The sequence below is a fragment of the Xyrauchen texanus genome, chromosome 32, assembly GCF_025860055.1.
Source record: "Xyrauchen texanus isolate HMW12.3.18 chromosome 32, RBS_HiC_50CHRs, whole genome shotgun sequence".
NCBI lineage: Eukaryota > Metazoa > Chordata > Actinopteri > Cypriniformes > Catostomidae > Xyrauchen > Xyrauchen texanus.
In genome coordinates this window covers 38,610,769-38,624,895 of record NC_068307.1, presented here as the reverse complement: position 1 = coordinate 38,624,895, position 14,127 = coordinate 38,610,769, and the positions used below count along the sequence as shown (strand labels likewise).

Below are 14,127 nucleotides of genomic sequence, written 5' to 3'. Positions count from 1 at the left end.
ACTTATTTTTATGCCACAAAAACTGCCCCATAAAATGTCCTCCCTTGGCTACGGCCCTGGCCATCTTTTGTAACCCCATGCCACACTTTTGGGTCAACTTATTAAATGGAAATGTTCAACAGCTTTTTTTGTTGCCAATACTTTAAGGTCTGTGCCTATATAAAAGCTGACTCAAAATTACATTTTTGCGAGAAATATTCACTGGCATTAGAGTTATGTTTTTCTCAAGAGATCAGTACTAAGCTGTAGTTTTGTGTCTGTTCTCTTTCAGTCTGGATAAGATGCACCAGACACTCACAGAGCTGTGTGCCTCCTACAGTATTTGCACTGACTTCACAGTGTTCAAACACATCATCATACCATCAGAGTTCCTGCTTTCACAGCTGGAGATCAGACTTACCAAGTATTGATCGCTTTTCAACTATTTGCTATTAAAGTATACAGTTTAGACCACAAGATATGCATAGGTCTAGATTTTTGGAGTTTGTTGAAAATCATCTCACATTCTGCCTTAAAGACCACATAAAATACCTTGTCAAGTGCTGTTTTATGTACTGTGATTTTATGTCCCTTTGAAACAGGAAGTTTATGGGTGGAACATATTTAAGGGATCTTCCACTTTTTTGTAATGGCCAGTAGACTTTAATTACTTTACAGCCATGAACCTTGCTAGTCAGTTGCAGGCAGCGGTGGCCCGTGCATTTTTTTTTTTATTTCTCTTTTCTCCCCAATTTGGAATGCCCAATTCCCAATGCGCTCTAAGTCCTCGTAGTAGCATCGTGACTTGCCTAAATCTGGGTGGCAGGGGATGAATCTCAGTTGCCTCCATGTCTGAGACCATCAATCCACGGATCTTATTATGTTGCTTGTTGAGTGCGTTACCATGGAGATGTTGCGCATCCACGGACAACTCACCACGTGCCCCACCAAGAGCGAGAATCCCATTATAGACCACAAGGAGCTTAAATCAATGTGACTCTACCCACCCTAGCATCCAGGCCAATTGGTTGCTTAGGAAGCCTGACTGGAGTCACTTAGCACGCCCTGGATTCGAACTTGTGACTCCAGGTGTGGTAGTCAGCGTCTTTATTTGCTGAGCAAATACTTTAAAGTCTAGGGGTGCTTCTCAATTCTCTAAATGATGCTTCCTCATTTCTTCGCTCCTCTGTCCTTCAGCCCATGACCTGGAACTGATCAATGTGCACTGCATAAATGACATATCAATTCTCTAAATAAGCAGTTTTCAAACTGGGGGGGCGCAGCTCAACAGACTAAGCTTACACTGTTGATGTTAAGGATGTGGTATAGTGAGGAAGAAAATACATACCAAAGTTACCGGAGGCGATATTTGGCAGTAACTTTGAGAAATTGCTGTATAATACATGGTTTAATTAACATTATAAGAACAGAAGTTTGAATGTTGCTCTTTGTTGTAAGAGAAGTGAGTAAATGAAATTACCTACAAATCATCTAATTAAAAATTGTTGCGAAGAAAATTACCTTTTGAAGTGTATCTACGATGCATACAAATTGTTTTATCTCCAGAATCCGAAAATATATGCAGTAAAACAATAAAAGTTTTTGTGACAGGCACAGTTTCACATTGACACAGAGACTTGTGATGCTGCGAGTTTATCACAATAGTGTATGCAAATAAATAATCCCATTGTCATGAAGACAAAAATGAATTTTTAATGGGAATAATGCAAAATACAGTTTCATATTTTAAGTGGCCATTAATTATGCTCAACAGTGTATGCCGACTGAGTCTGTTAGACTGAATTGAAGGGCATAATTACTGAATTGCTCCTGAAATATGGTGAATTATGCCTGATATATGATGAATTTTGATAAAATAATACTGAAGGGCAGTACCTCATAAAACTTTTAAATAAATGACCAAAGAGTTGTGTATATATACAGGTATGTGACCACATTGGGCTCAAAGTGTAAATGCTTATCAGTTCAAATGCATTCAAACAGCAGCAAAGCCACCTACTCACCTTTCATTCACTAGCTTTGACATTTTCTGGTTACCTGTGGTTTTGATAGGAAATAACTTTCCAACCGGAGCATTTAAAAAAAAAAAAATGCATATATGCAATATGTAGTGGCACACCCACCAAAATAACACAAGCTGATAGAACAAGCATTTCCACCCATGTCCAGTAGTGTTAACCTGGCACAAAATTACACTATAATGCTCACAAAAATTGGATAAGGTGCAGCTTTAGGTTGTAACACACAGCGCATGGATGCATGAATTAGGCCCATTAACCTTTTGTGGGGTCTTTGAGGCTTCCTTTAGTATAGACCAATTTTAATGACTAAAATGTTTATTTAAAAAAATTGGCCCACTCATTAAGCATTAACATATAGCACTAATTTGTTTGGTCAGCATTACCTCAGACTAACGGATAAATATTTCCAGGGTGATTGTTCAAATGGCCAGTTATAACCAGAGCAATCAGGATATTGCCAGACCCTCTGATCTACTGGCTGGGATTCAAGCATATGTCACCACTCTGCACAGTCTTGGCTGCTACATCAACATTGATGTATCACGGCTGGTGAAGAATGTGCTGTTGCAGCAGACGCAACCGTTGGACTCATATGGAGCTCAGACCATCACAACACTCTATACAAACTGGTAAGACCTCATGACCTTGATATTTGGGAGGTTCCTGTGACTCAAATGAGGCTAGCATCGCCGAGGTCATGGTTTTGATTCTGAAGGAACTCTGAAATTGATTCATTTTATACCTTGAATGCACTGTAAGTGGCTTTGGATAAAAGGAAAATGGCACAAGCACTACAAGCATAACATTTTATTTTTAGATTCCCATGTGGTGAATATTTTTTGTTAAAAATATATAGCTAGCGTGCAATTTCAAGTGAACCATCATTATGCTTGCAGTTTTATGCCAATAATAATATGTGGAATTTGTGCTCAGTTTAACAATTAAATATCTGGGGCTGTATGTATAAAACTTCTCAGAAATGCTCTTAAGAATAGCCTTAATCTTTGACTTAAGTGTCGAGAAATTCTTAGCAAAGAGTAGGACTTTTTATAAAGATGATAAAAGCAACTTTCAGCAAAAGTCTAAGACTGATTCTAAAGTGCTGACTAATGTGACACTTAAGTGTTGTGAAATAAGGACTACAATGATGTAGACCCAAAAATGGCCACCCTTAAACACTGAATCAGATAACAGTGAGCTTGCAAGAGTAATATGTCCCAGCTGGTATGACACTAGTCATTCATTAATTTATTCATGATTCAATACAACCCCGTATAAAACAATATTTTGAAATTAGTTATTTCTGTCAATTAATTCTTTCATTAATGATACAGCCACATTTAATTTCTTGTATTTTAAAACATTGCTCCAGATCTTGCCAAATGTTGTCCTTAAATAATGAAATACAAAATCTTGCAATATAAATTTTTATATATGAAGCTTTTCACATTATAAAAAAAACATTACTCCACAAGGACTATTTAAATCATTGAATGTTATGATAATAAAACAAACAACAAATATATATATATATATATATAAAATGCTGCAATTAAAAACAATTATATTGATGGATTTAATAAACATTATTTTAACTAAAATAAACATTTGCCAAAATTCCACTACCATAAGCCAAACACATTCCTTCTTTGTTGTAGAGCAGACATGGGCCCTCCACTTGGTTTAATGTGGCCCACGGCTCATTTATCGTAAAAGCGTTTTTATTTTTCATTGGATATTTCAGTTGACTTGCATTGGGACCTAATAAGATAAGAGACGCAACACCCCAAGTTTGAGATTTATACTTGCCCAAATTGGAAATATTCTGCCTAATGTTATACTTATTTTGTGCAATCTGGCAACCACGCACGTGAGCGTGCTTTTTTTTTTTTTTTATCTCGCTTTCCCCTTTGAACAAAATTAGCGATCTGTACTGCAATATTCTATAATAATAAGGAAAAGAGTTATACGGCTGCTCTGTGTCCATTCTTGAGGCTGCTTGTGATGTTTGGTGCTACTTTGCAGGTAAACCTTCTCAGTGATTAAATTAAATATAAAAGTAGGTCTCGGCATCATTGACATGCGAGCAAAAGCAAGCCAGAGACAAATATGTAAATGTATTTTTTATTTGTGCAATTTAGAAATGTTGAAGTCCCTTCGCACCTGTATGTTAATCTAACTCTTGCAGTAATCATTTATCATACTCATGCAGCCGGTGTTATTCTGTTGTGTGCTGAAAGTCAAACCATCGAGGAGACCCGCATCATGACCCCTTTAGCATGTAAATGGGTAATGTTTTAGGAAAAAATAAGTAAACTCGCCCGCTTTGCGACAAACATTAAAAGTTCTATAAATTTCATTATTTTTTTTTATTATCAAAACAGACCCCTGATGTAGAAATTGTTAAATTAAATAATAAATTAACAGGGAAGTAGAGATGAAAAAATAAATGTATAAGCTCAGCCTTTATTCAGTTTTTTAATGGCTGATAAAAAAGTATCTACCTTTGTAGAGCAATATAATACTTCAGGCTATTGCAGAATAGTCCCATTAGTCACAGATACACTTCAGAAAATTGAGTACACAACTATTTCTGGGCTTTAAAGTTACAAAAACCAAATCAGTGCAGAACATTGTATCTCAAAAGGAATACAGTGTGGCCCCCCATGCACTACTTAAAGCCCGATGTGGCCCCTTTACCAAAATAGTTGCCCACCCCTGTTGTAGATTGTGTTGTCACCACTGAACACAGTTATTGTGCTACTCCTAACTAGTTTAGGATGACTCTCCAGAACAATTTAGGAGCTGAGATCTAGTCTTAACACTTATGAACCTTTATGAATTACACTTATTCTTAAGTATAGAAATAAAATAAAAATAAAATAGAAATCAGTAAATCACTCATAATTTAAAACAACACATTATAAAACAATATGATAATAGGCTATTTTCTGTTGATTCATTCTTTGATTGATCAAATGAGAAAGCCACATTTTATTTCCTTTATTTTAAAACATTATTCCATATCTTGCCATATGTTTTCCTCAAACAATGCAAACTGAAAAAAAATTATATAGAGGGCAATATAAATCACGAAATGAAATGATAATAAAACAAACTGTTAAAATTCCATTACAGCAACATATAAGATTTCCATTAAACACAGTTCAATTTAGTGATAAATTTGATGTTCAGCATATCAACAATATTTTATTGTGGCACTCCGTTTGGTTCCTTCACTACACGAAGTAAGCCTATTTTATTTATTTATGTATTTATTTATTTTTTACCTATTTGAAGTAATAATAACTTGCCTGCTGTTTTGGACAAGTTGTTTTGCAAATTGGCAATTGAAACTTGCATGACTTTGAATTCATAAATCAGTAAAATGTAAATTATGAGCTGGAGTTAAACATCTCTCAAGCTCTCAGAAATCTGTCAAAGCATCTGACAACCAACACAAAAATATGAGCTCATTAAACTTTTTATATAGTGTTTGGTTTGGGCTCTTTGAGATGCAACTCTGTACCATTTTTCCCATAGAAACAGGTCACTGAGTTTTTCAGTGCTAGTGCAAAGATATTCAACTGATCATAATTTAATTAATTGTTGACATTTTCATCCTTGATTTTTTATAATTTTATTGATATTTAGATTTTATTAATTAGTTGTTGCAATCCTCTGAAAGCTTAGGCTTGAAAGCTTCAAATGCTTAATTCACATCAGTGAGTTTCAATGTTTTCATTAAATGAAAAAAGTTTCTGCAATTACAAAATTATATTGGTAGATTTCATTCGCTCAACTGCAAAGACATGTTTGCCCAAATTCTACTATCATAAGTCCCATGCATTGTATCTTTGTGGCTGAGTTTGTTGTCTCAGTGGAATACAGTCATTGTGCTATTCCTAAGAATCAGAATCAGAAAAAGCTTTATTGCCAAGTAAGTTTTTTACGCATACAAGGAATTTGTTGTGGTGTAGTGTTAAGGTGCGTTCACGCAATCTCTAAATATATGAACAAGAATTAAAATATAAGCAATATAAATATAAATATGTCCACGCAGTATCAATTAAAAATATGTATAAAATAAAAGAGAGCAGAGTAGTGCAGTGCAGTGAAATGTAGAGCCAGAGGTGGAGTGTGGAGAGTGTCAGGGTGGGTACCGGGCATTGTTGATAAGGCAAGTGGCAGTTAGGATTAGGATACCTAACTAGGTTAGGATATCTCTACAGCACTCTTAAACAATTTAGGAGCTGAGACCAAGTGTTAACACTTATGAACCTTTATGAATCACATTTATTCTTAAATCTAGGTATAACGGTAAAATTACATAATTTTTTGAATTTCGACACTCTTAAGACTTAAATTTTACACTAAGTGACTTTATACATATGACCCCTGGGCAAGTAATAAGAAGTTGGCAGTTGCAGAGGGACTGTTATATGTATAATGGTTTTTTTTTCATGCTTTATGATTGTTGCTTTTCAGATTGTATGACATGACCCTGTTGAGATATTGGGTAAATTCCAAGGCAGACATATACGGTCATTTATGTCAGAGTGTACAATATACAGTAAATTTCATAAATGTTGTTTGATTTTGTTTTGACATGTTCATTGATAAAATGAAATAGGGACCCAAGCAATGTTTTGACAACATTTTCTCAAACTGCACAATTGTAACAAAAATAGAGGGGAACCTGATAAGGGAATGAACAATTTATGTAGGTAGCAATAAATGGTGTTGACTATAGTGTTTTTAATCGAACAGTGGTCCACAAATGCATAATATTGTTGTCAAAGTGTAAATATGATTTTGGTTGAGAAAATAGCAAGTTGTAGCAACAAAACATGCATAGTATTTTATTATGTAGAGCATTGTCTGAATGAGTAAGAACTATGTTCATAAGGTTTATCTCTAGTTTATAAGGGTTTCGGGTCTCTGGTTTAAAAATACAGTATTTCCGGTCTTTGGTTTAAATAGGTTTCTGGTCTTTTATTCTCACAGGTTTCTGGAGGGTCTCTTGCGTCAGGCCAGCAGTGCTCTCATAGTCCACTGTCCCACCATTCAATGTTTTATAAACCAGAATATTGAGAATGTGCAGAGCTTTCGTGCTGAGGAATACTCTGACATTTGTGGTAAGACGAAAATTATGAATATATTTTATAGAACACATTTTTATTCATTTACTGCATATTTCTGAACTACCAGCATTCATATATATATATATGTGTGTGTGTGTGTGTATGTGTGTGTGTCTGTGTGTGTTTATCAGATAAATATACAGTAAGATGTTTACTGATTTAGTAAAGAGAAAAACAATATATGGGTTATGACTGTAACCTTGGTTCCCTGAAAGGAGGGAACGAGATGCTGACACTATGGGAACATTGCAGTTCAAGGTGACAAAGCGATGAGTCAGGCTTGCAGAACATAAAAGATGTAATCACGAACCTAAAGAAAAACAAATCTGATGATATGGCGCTGTGCTCTGGTTTCTATGCTCCTCCATATGGGCTTCAGAGATAATTCAGAGTCACTACTGGGAGGAGTTCCCATAGTGTCAGCAACTGTTGCAGCGTTGAACTTACCGACTTGAAAGGGGAACCCTAATAATATTTAACAAAAGAAGCATGGGCGGCACTAGGGCTGGGCTTCCTGGGCTTAAGCCCTGAATGTTTTTTGTAAAGTCCCAATATTTTATCATCTGCCAGAGATGTCAAAAGTACTAGTACAAGTTCCAAGTCGATACTAAAATATAAAGTAGCATGTGAAAACAGTTGTAAATTAACAAGAACCTCAGGCCAATCATTAGTCCATAATGTGCTACTTAAATGTATTTTTCTTGCATGTTTCACAGTTTAATAAAATAATTTAATGCTTTATAGTCGTATTGGTTACACTTTATTTTAGAGATCAGAAATTAGGCTTGTAATGGACTAGTAACAGACCCGTTTAGAATTATTTGTTATTAGGCCTTTGTTCACTGATACTTATCCTTGCCTAATAGCCTCTTTACATTTGTTTTTCCTAACAATGAACTTATTAGGTAAAAACAAAACATACCTATAGCTAGTAAGGAGAAAAATACATAATTTATAGGTTCTCATTACATTGAGTGAATATGCAGCTTAAAAGTATAAATTAAATAGAAGACAAAGACTTTTGTTGCTTAGTGTAAAAAGCAACAAAAAGCATCTTCTTTGCATAAAGTGCAAATGGTGTTAGATGCTATTTGCACCCCTAATCAAATACTACCATACAGTAAGGGGGCATCACTGCAGCATGTTAATTGTGTTTATTTAGAGTCTCAAACTACACCAACCCCTAAACCTAACCCTAAACTTCCCTGCTTTGTTGAAATACTATATGCATTCTCCATGTATTTTATAATTACAGTATAAGCCTCACATTCACACAGAGTACTGAGAAGCTATAAAGGATGTCATTTGTGGCATATTAGCTATTGATATGTTTTGTTTTTAGCTAATAAATTCATTGTTATGACAAAAGCAAATGTAAAGAGGCAATAAAGCAAGAATAAGAATTCAGCCAATAAAGGCTTAATAAATATTTTATAATGTCAAACAATCCATCACTAGTCATTTATAAGTGTATTTATTAGTCATGAATAACTGTCTAATTTCTGATCCCTAAAATAAAGTGTTACCGTTGTATTTTAGGAGATCAATATTTAAAAATAAATAAATCACAATTAAAACAATAGGTAGCCTGATAATACAATTTAACATTATGTTGACCTTCATTAATAAGCATAACTGGTAGCAATAGCGAGATGATTTGTTGTGATTAATCATATAGATTTCACAAGAAATCATGTTTGACTCTGCTGTTTAAAACTTAAATAGTCCTAAATAAATACCACCATGTTGTTTATACTGCAATGTTGCATGGGATTCTGAGTTCGTCAAGCATGGATGGTTCTGTAAAACTTAGTCCTTCCTCTTGTTGCCCCTGGAAGTGTTGAGAGTCAGTGATGGATGGAATAGGAGAATGCTAATGTGGACTAAGTAGTTTATTCATTCTTTGTTTGACATTAGAATAAAAAAAAAGTCAGCGCAGATGGTAATGGCTTTGAAGTTTAATTTTGTGATTATTTGTATGTTTGTAACATAAAAAAGATATTGTGATGTTGAAACGATTGTTTGAGAAGCTGTTTCGTTATAGCAACCGCTTCAGTCCCTCTCTGCTGGTAAACAGCAGCATGCATGCAGATCACACCGGTTGGATTGCATGCCTCTAAACCTAGCCTAATGTTATTCCTCCAGTTTGATCGGACATGCCAAGAGGTTAATAGCGGCCAATTTACTTTCTGGGTTACTCCATTGTAAAATAACATACAACATTAGTTAAAATTATCGTAAAAGGGTTAGTTGCAATATTTTCGATGAGTCAGTATCAGTAATACCAAATACCAATTCTGGGTACTCGCATGCTTGCTTGCAGATGTTTTCCAGCACTTGTGCGCATTTGCACACATGAAGAACGCTTGTGACTCACGCTTTGCATCTGTATGTGTAAAAGGTCAAAAGGCCTGTCTTAATGAGATATTGAAAACTGTGTTGACTTTAGTCCATACAAATGCAATAAGTATCAAATATTTAGATACATAACCCTGACAACAAAGAGTAATATGCGGATGCGCTCAATTTACTACCTTTAAGTCACAAGTCAGGGCATTTGCATTTTTTACAAAACTCTTTTTTTTAAGACACGGTTGGGCACTGTCACTTTAAGGTGCATTGTTTTGCATGGGTCAAGTGATTTGCATATTTATGAGTCAATACAGAAGTGAAAGTGAAAGCGCATCATTCGGGCTAACCCCCTCGGCCTCAATGCATTTGAACAGGGGAGTTTTCACAGCAGTTTGAACGGGAGAACCCACGATACAAATAAATGTGAGTTAGCTTATACTGCATTTGCATGGGAGAGTCCACACTGTGATCTGAACAGGAGAGCCCTTGAATGCTTGTAAGTGGGAGGGCCTTCACAGCGGTACAATCTGGTGGATGGCTACCCAAAATGTTTGACCCAAGTTAAACAATATAAAGGCAATGCTGCCAAATACCAACAAAGTGTATGTAAACTTCTGACCCACTGGAAATGTGATGAAATAAATAAAAACTGAAAGAAATAATTCTCTCTATTTTTCTGACATTTCACATTTTTTAAATAAAGTAGTGATCCTATCTGACCTAACTGTTTGAATGTAAAAAGCCCCCGTCCGTGTCATTGCTGTGTTTGGATGAAATGGGCAATGTGTTCAGCTAAAATGAGCCAGTGAGTCTGAACAGCAAATCCATCATTGTGAACAAAGAAATATGCTATTTTAATTTATTTACAATATTGCTAGTAGTGATGTCTGGTTCGTGAACGGATCGTTCTTTTGAACCTGTTCTTTTTAGAGAAATGGATTAACCTGTTCACCAAATCGGACTGAATTGTCTGAAAACGTTTGTGGCTCGAGTCAACACTGATCCACAATTTACTCAATCAAAACTCACTTTTGGACATTCCTGACAGTCACTCCCACTCGAAATGAGCCAATATCCCGGAGTATATAATCCTATAATGCTGGTTTTTGCCAACTCTACTTATTATCAGCGCTCCAGTTACTCCAACAGTACGCTGAACTGAACAGTAGGCTGTCTCCAGCTGCGCAAACTGAGCATGCGTGTACCGAGGGTTGGAGTATGTAGGGACTAAATTAAAGCTTCTTTTGTACAGAGCAGCATATACGGATAATAACACATAAACATTCTGGAAATATGTTGTGTCATAATTGTCATAGTAATATCGACAATTATCTGGTTGCAAAAATTCACATCAACATTAAATTGACAGTCGCGAGTCTCTGATAGCTCGCAAGCCAATAAACAGTATACACTGAAATGTGAACTGTCTATTTTGGATGTGTCTGAAGAACCGATGAGAACATTACACTGTGGAGTGATGGTGGCGTAGTGGGCTAAAGCACATAAGCTAAAGCACGTAACTGTTAATCAGAAGGTTGCTGGTTCGATCCCCACAGCCACCACCATTTTGTCCTTGAGCAAGGCACTTAACTCCAGAATGCACCGGGGGATTGTCCCTGTAATAAGTGCGCTGTAAGTCGCTTTGGATAAAAGCGTCTGCCAAATGCATAAATGTAAATGTAAATGTACACTGAACTGAGAACAGTATCTCAAACTGCTGCTTGAAACTGAGCATGTGTGTACTGAGGGTTGGAGTGTGTAGGGACAAAATGAAAGCTTTTTATGTACAGAGCAGCATATAAGGATACTAACATATAAAAAATTCTGGAAATAGGTTGTGTCATAGTTTTATCAACAATTATCTCGACAGTCACGAGACTCTGACAGCTCACGAACCAGTACACAGTACACACTGAACTGAGAGCTGTCTCTTTCAGACATGTCTGCTGAGAACCAATGAGCTGCTGATTCGGAGAACAACAGTTCTCGAGTCACTAGTACACTGAACTAAGAAAACAGTTCAGACTCTTGAGTTTCAGACATGTTCGCTGAGAACCGATGAGCTGCTGATAACGAGCATGCATGAACCGGTGACTTGAATGAGGGGGTGAAATGTATGTTCCCCGTCTGTCGCTCACTCGACGTTGTGTCGAATGAAGCAACAATAGGGGTCTTTCTTAAAGGCCTCGGTTACCTCTGAACTTGAGAAAAGGCCAATGAGAAATTGGCAGACAGAATTTTCATGTCATACGGGTATAAAAGGAGGGAATCGTGCCTCTGTCCATTCAGATTTATTCTTCAACCGAACCGAGTGGTTGTGTGTTCAGCAATCTGGTGTTCCACTACTGTTCCACTCACTTCTAAGAGCATTGCTGTTGGATCATACGCCGCATTACCAGCGGCATTCTCCCTTCTCTGCATGCCAGTGCAGTCCACGCCCCTGAGCACTTTGACATTTTTTCTTAAAGAGCAAATAGACTAGTAAAAGAGTATATTTTCTCTAAAAGCGTTTTATGAATGGTTTATTTTCTACGGGATTGGAAAAAGAGAGCGGTTTCCTCACTCCTTCGGTCACCTAATCGGTACCCCCACACGCCATTCTCAGGGAGGTCTGGCGCCAAACCCCTACAGTCACGGCCCCATGGACGCGGTCCCTTCACCTCCACGCCTTCGACTGTAGACTCCCGGCAGGCCGGTTCTGACAAGTCTAGAGGACGCCTCCATAGGACCTCCTCCTCAGTCACTTTCCCACCCCCAGCCGGGTATGCAGAGCAAGGTAAGTGCTTTGAGTTCTCTTCTGTTTTGGGACACAACTTTGCTCCCCAACATAATATTACCTGCTCCCCCATTGCAAAGCCCCACCGGGTATGTCATACGTGATCATCCCTTTAGTGCCCCCCGATCGGAGCTTGGACACGTTGCTTACGCTTCTCCCCGTTTCAGAGCATCTCTATTCTCGGCATGGAGTTAAACTTAATGACAGTGTGCCTCACAAGCGAGTGAATGCAGCCGGTGCTGAACAGCCTAAGTTAGCTCATATAAGTCTGGTTCCACTGCAGTCGATCCAGAAGCTCCGGGGCATTTGACATTCTCAGCGGAAGCTGCGCCGCTAGGGTTGACGTGTATGAGACTGCTTCAGCACTGACTTCAGTGGCTGCATGCCACTCATATCCCAGGCAGCCTCAACACGGCAGCGGACGCGCTGTCACGACAGGGCACGATCAGCGGAGTGTGGAGGTTCCACCCCCAGATGGTCCAGCTGATTTGGGTGCGGTTTGTCAAAGCACAGGTGGACCTGTTTGCTTCCTAAGAGACCACCCACTGCCCGCTCTGGTCCTCCCTAATGCAGGCGCCCTTGGGACAGATGCGCCAACAGATGCATTTCCCTCAGTGAGCCTACTTGCACAGGTGCTGTGCAAGGCCAGGGAGGACGAGGAACAAGTCAGCCTAGTGGCCCCCTAGTGGCCCACTCGGACTTGGTTCTCGAATCTTACGCTCTTCGTGACAGCACCTCCCTGGCAGATTCCCCTGAGAAGGGACCTTCTTTCTCAGGGCGGGCACCCTATGGCATCCGCACCCAGACCTCTGGAACCTCCAAGTCTGGCCCTCAGACGGGCTGCTGAAGATCCAAGTGGCCTACCACCTGCTGTTGTAGACACAATAAACAAAGCCAGATCTCCCTCTACCAGGCAGCTTTACGCCCTGAAATGGCGCATGTTCACGAATTGATGTTCTTCCTGATCTGAAGACCCGCAGAGATGCCCTGTCGGGTCAGTGCTCTTATGTCTGCAGGAGAGGCTGGAGGGGAGGCTGTCCCCCTCCACCTTTAAGGTCTATGTAGACCTCACCACAATGCAGTGGACAGAAAGTCCTTATGGAAGCACAACCTGATCATCAGGTTCCTTAGAGGTGCCCGGAGGCTGAACGCTCCTGTGGTCCTTTTGGGCCTTCAGAGACTCCACTTCGAGCCGCTAGAGACAGTCGTGCTTAAAGCCTTCTCCTTAAAGATGGCCCTCCTGATTGCGCTCGCTTCCATCAAGAGGGTTGGGGACCTATGAGCGTTTTTTGTCAGCGACACTTGCCTGGAGTCTGGTCCGACAGATGCTCACATCATCCAAAGACCTCGACCAGGCTACGTGCCCAAGGTTCCTACAACTTTCTCAGAAGTAGTGAACCTGCAAGCGAAGCTGTGGCAGACAGCGGAAAGGGGCGCTGTCTCCAACAGAGATTGCCCACTGGGTCCTCAACACCATGGCTGGCCTATCAGACCCAGGCCCTGTCCGCCCCCTTGGGGGTTCGAGCACACTCTATGTGCAGTGTGGCATTCTCATGGGCACTGGCCAACGGCACCTCCCTAGCCGACATCTGCAGAGCAGCGGGCTGAGCAAAACCCAATACATTTATGAAATTCTACAATCTCAGGGTTGAGTTGTCTCATCCCGTATTTTCTCCAGTCCGAGCACATAGAACGGCTGACCGGATGTTCCACTTGCACATAGCGCCCTTCCCCTCCACTGAGGCAATCACGTGCACTCTTTCTCACAGGAGAGTCCACTAAACTCGCGCTCCCTGGATGTCTTTCCTCCCTAGACCTCTGGTCTGTGAATTCA

The 14,127-nt window shown here is 39.1% G+C and overlaps 1 protein-coding gene across 1 annotated transcript in view; it reads left to right on the top strand.

Annotated features, from left to right (window-relative positions):
- The window catches only part of nckap1l (NCK associated protein 1 like), a 154,780-nt gene that overhangs the window by 95,980 nt on the left and 44,673 nt on the right, over positions 1-14,127 (top strand). The window contains exons 20-22 of the mRNA XM_052101348.1: positions 272-403; positions 2,432-2,650; positions 7,029-7,159. Coding sequence (XP_051957308.1) covers positions 272-403; positions 2,432-2,650; positions 7,029-7,159 — 482 coding nt within the window. The remainder of the gene's footprint in view (positions 1-271; positions 404-2,431; positions 2,651-7,028; positions 7,160-14,127) is intronic.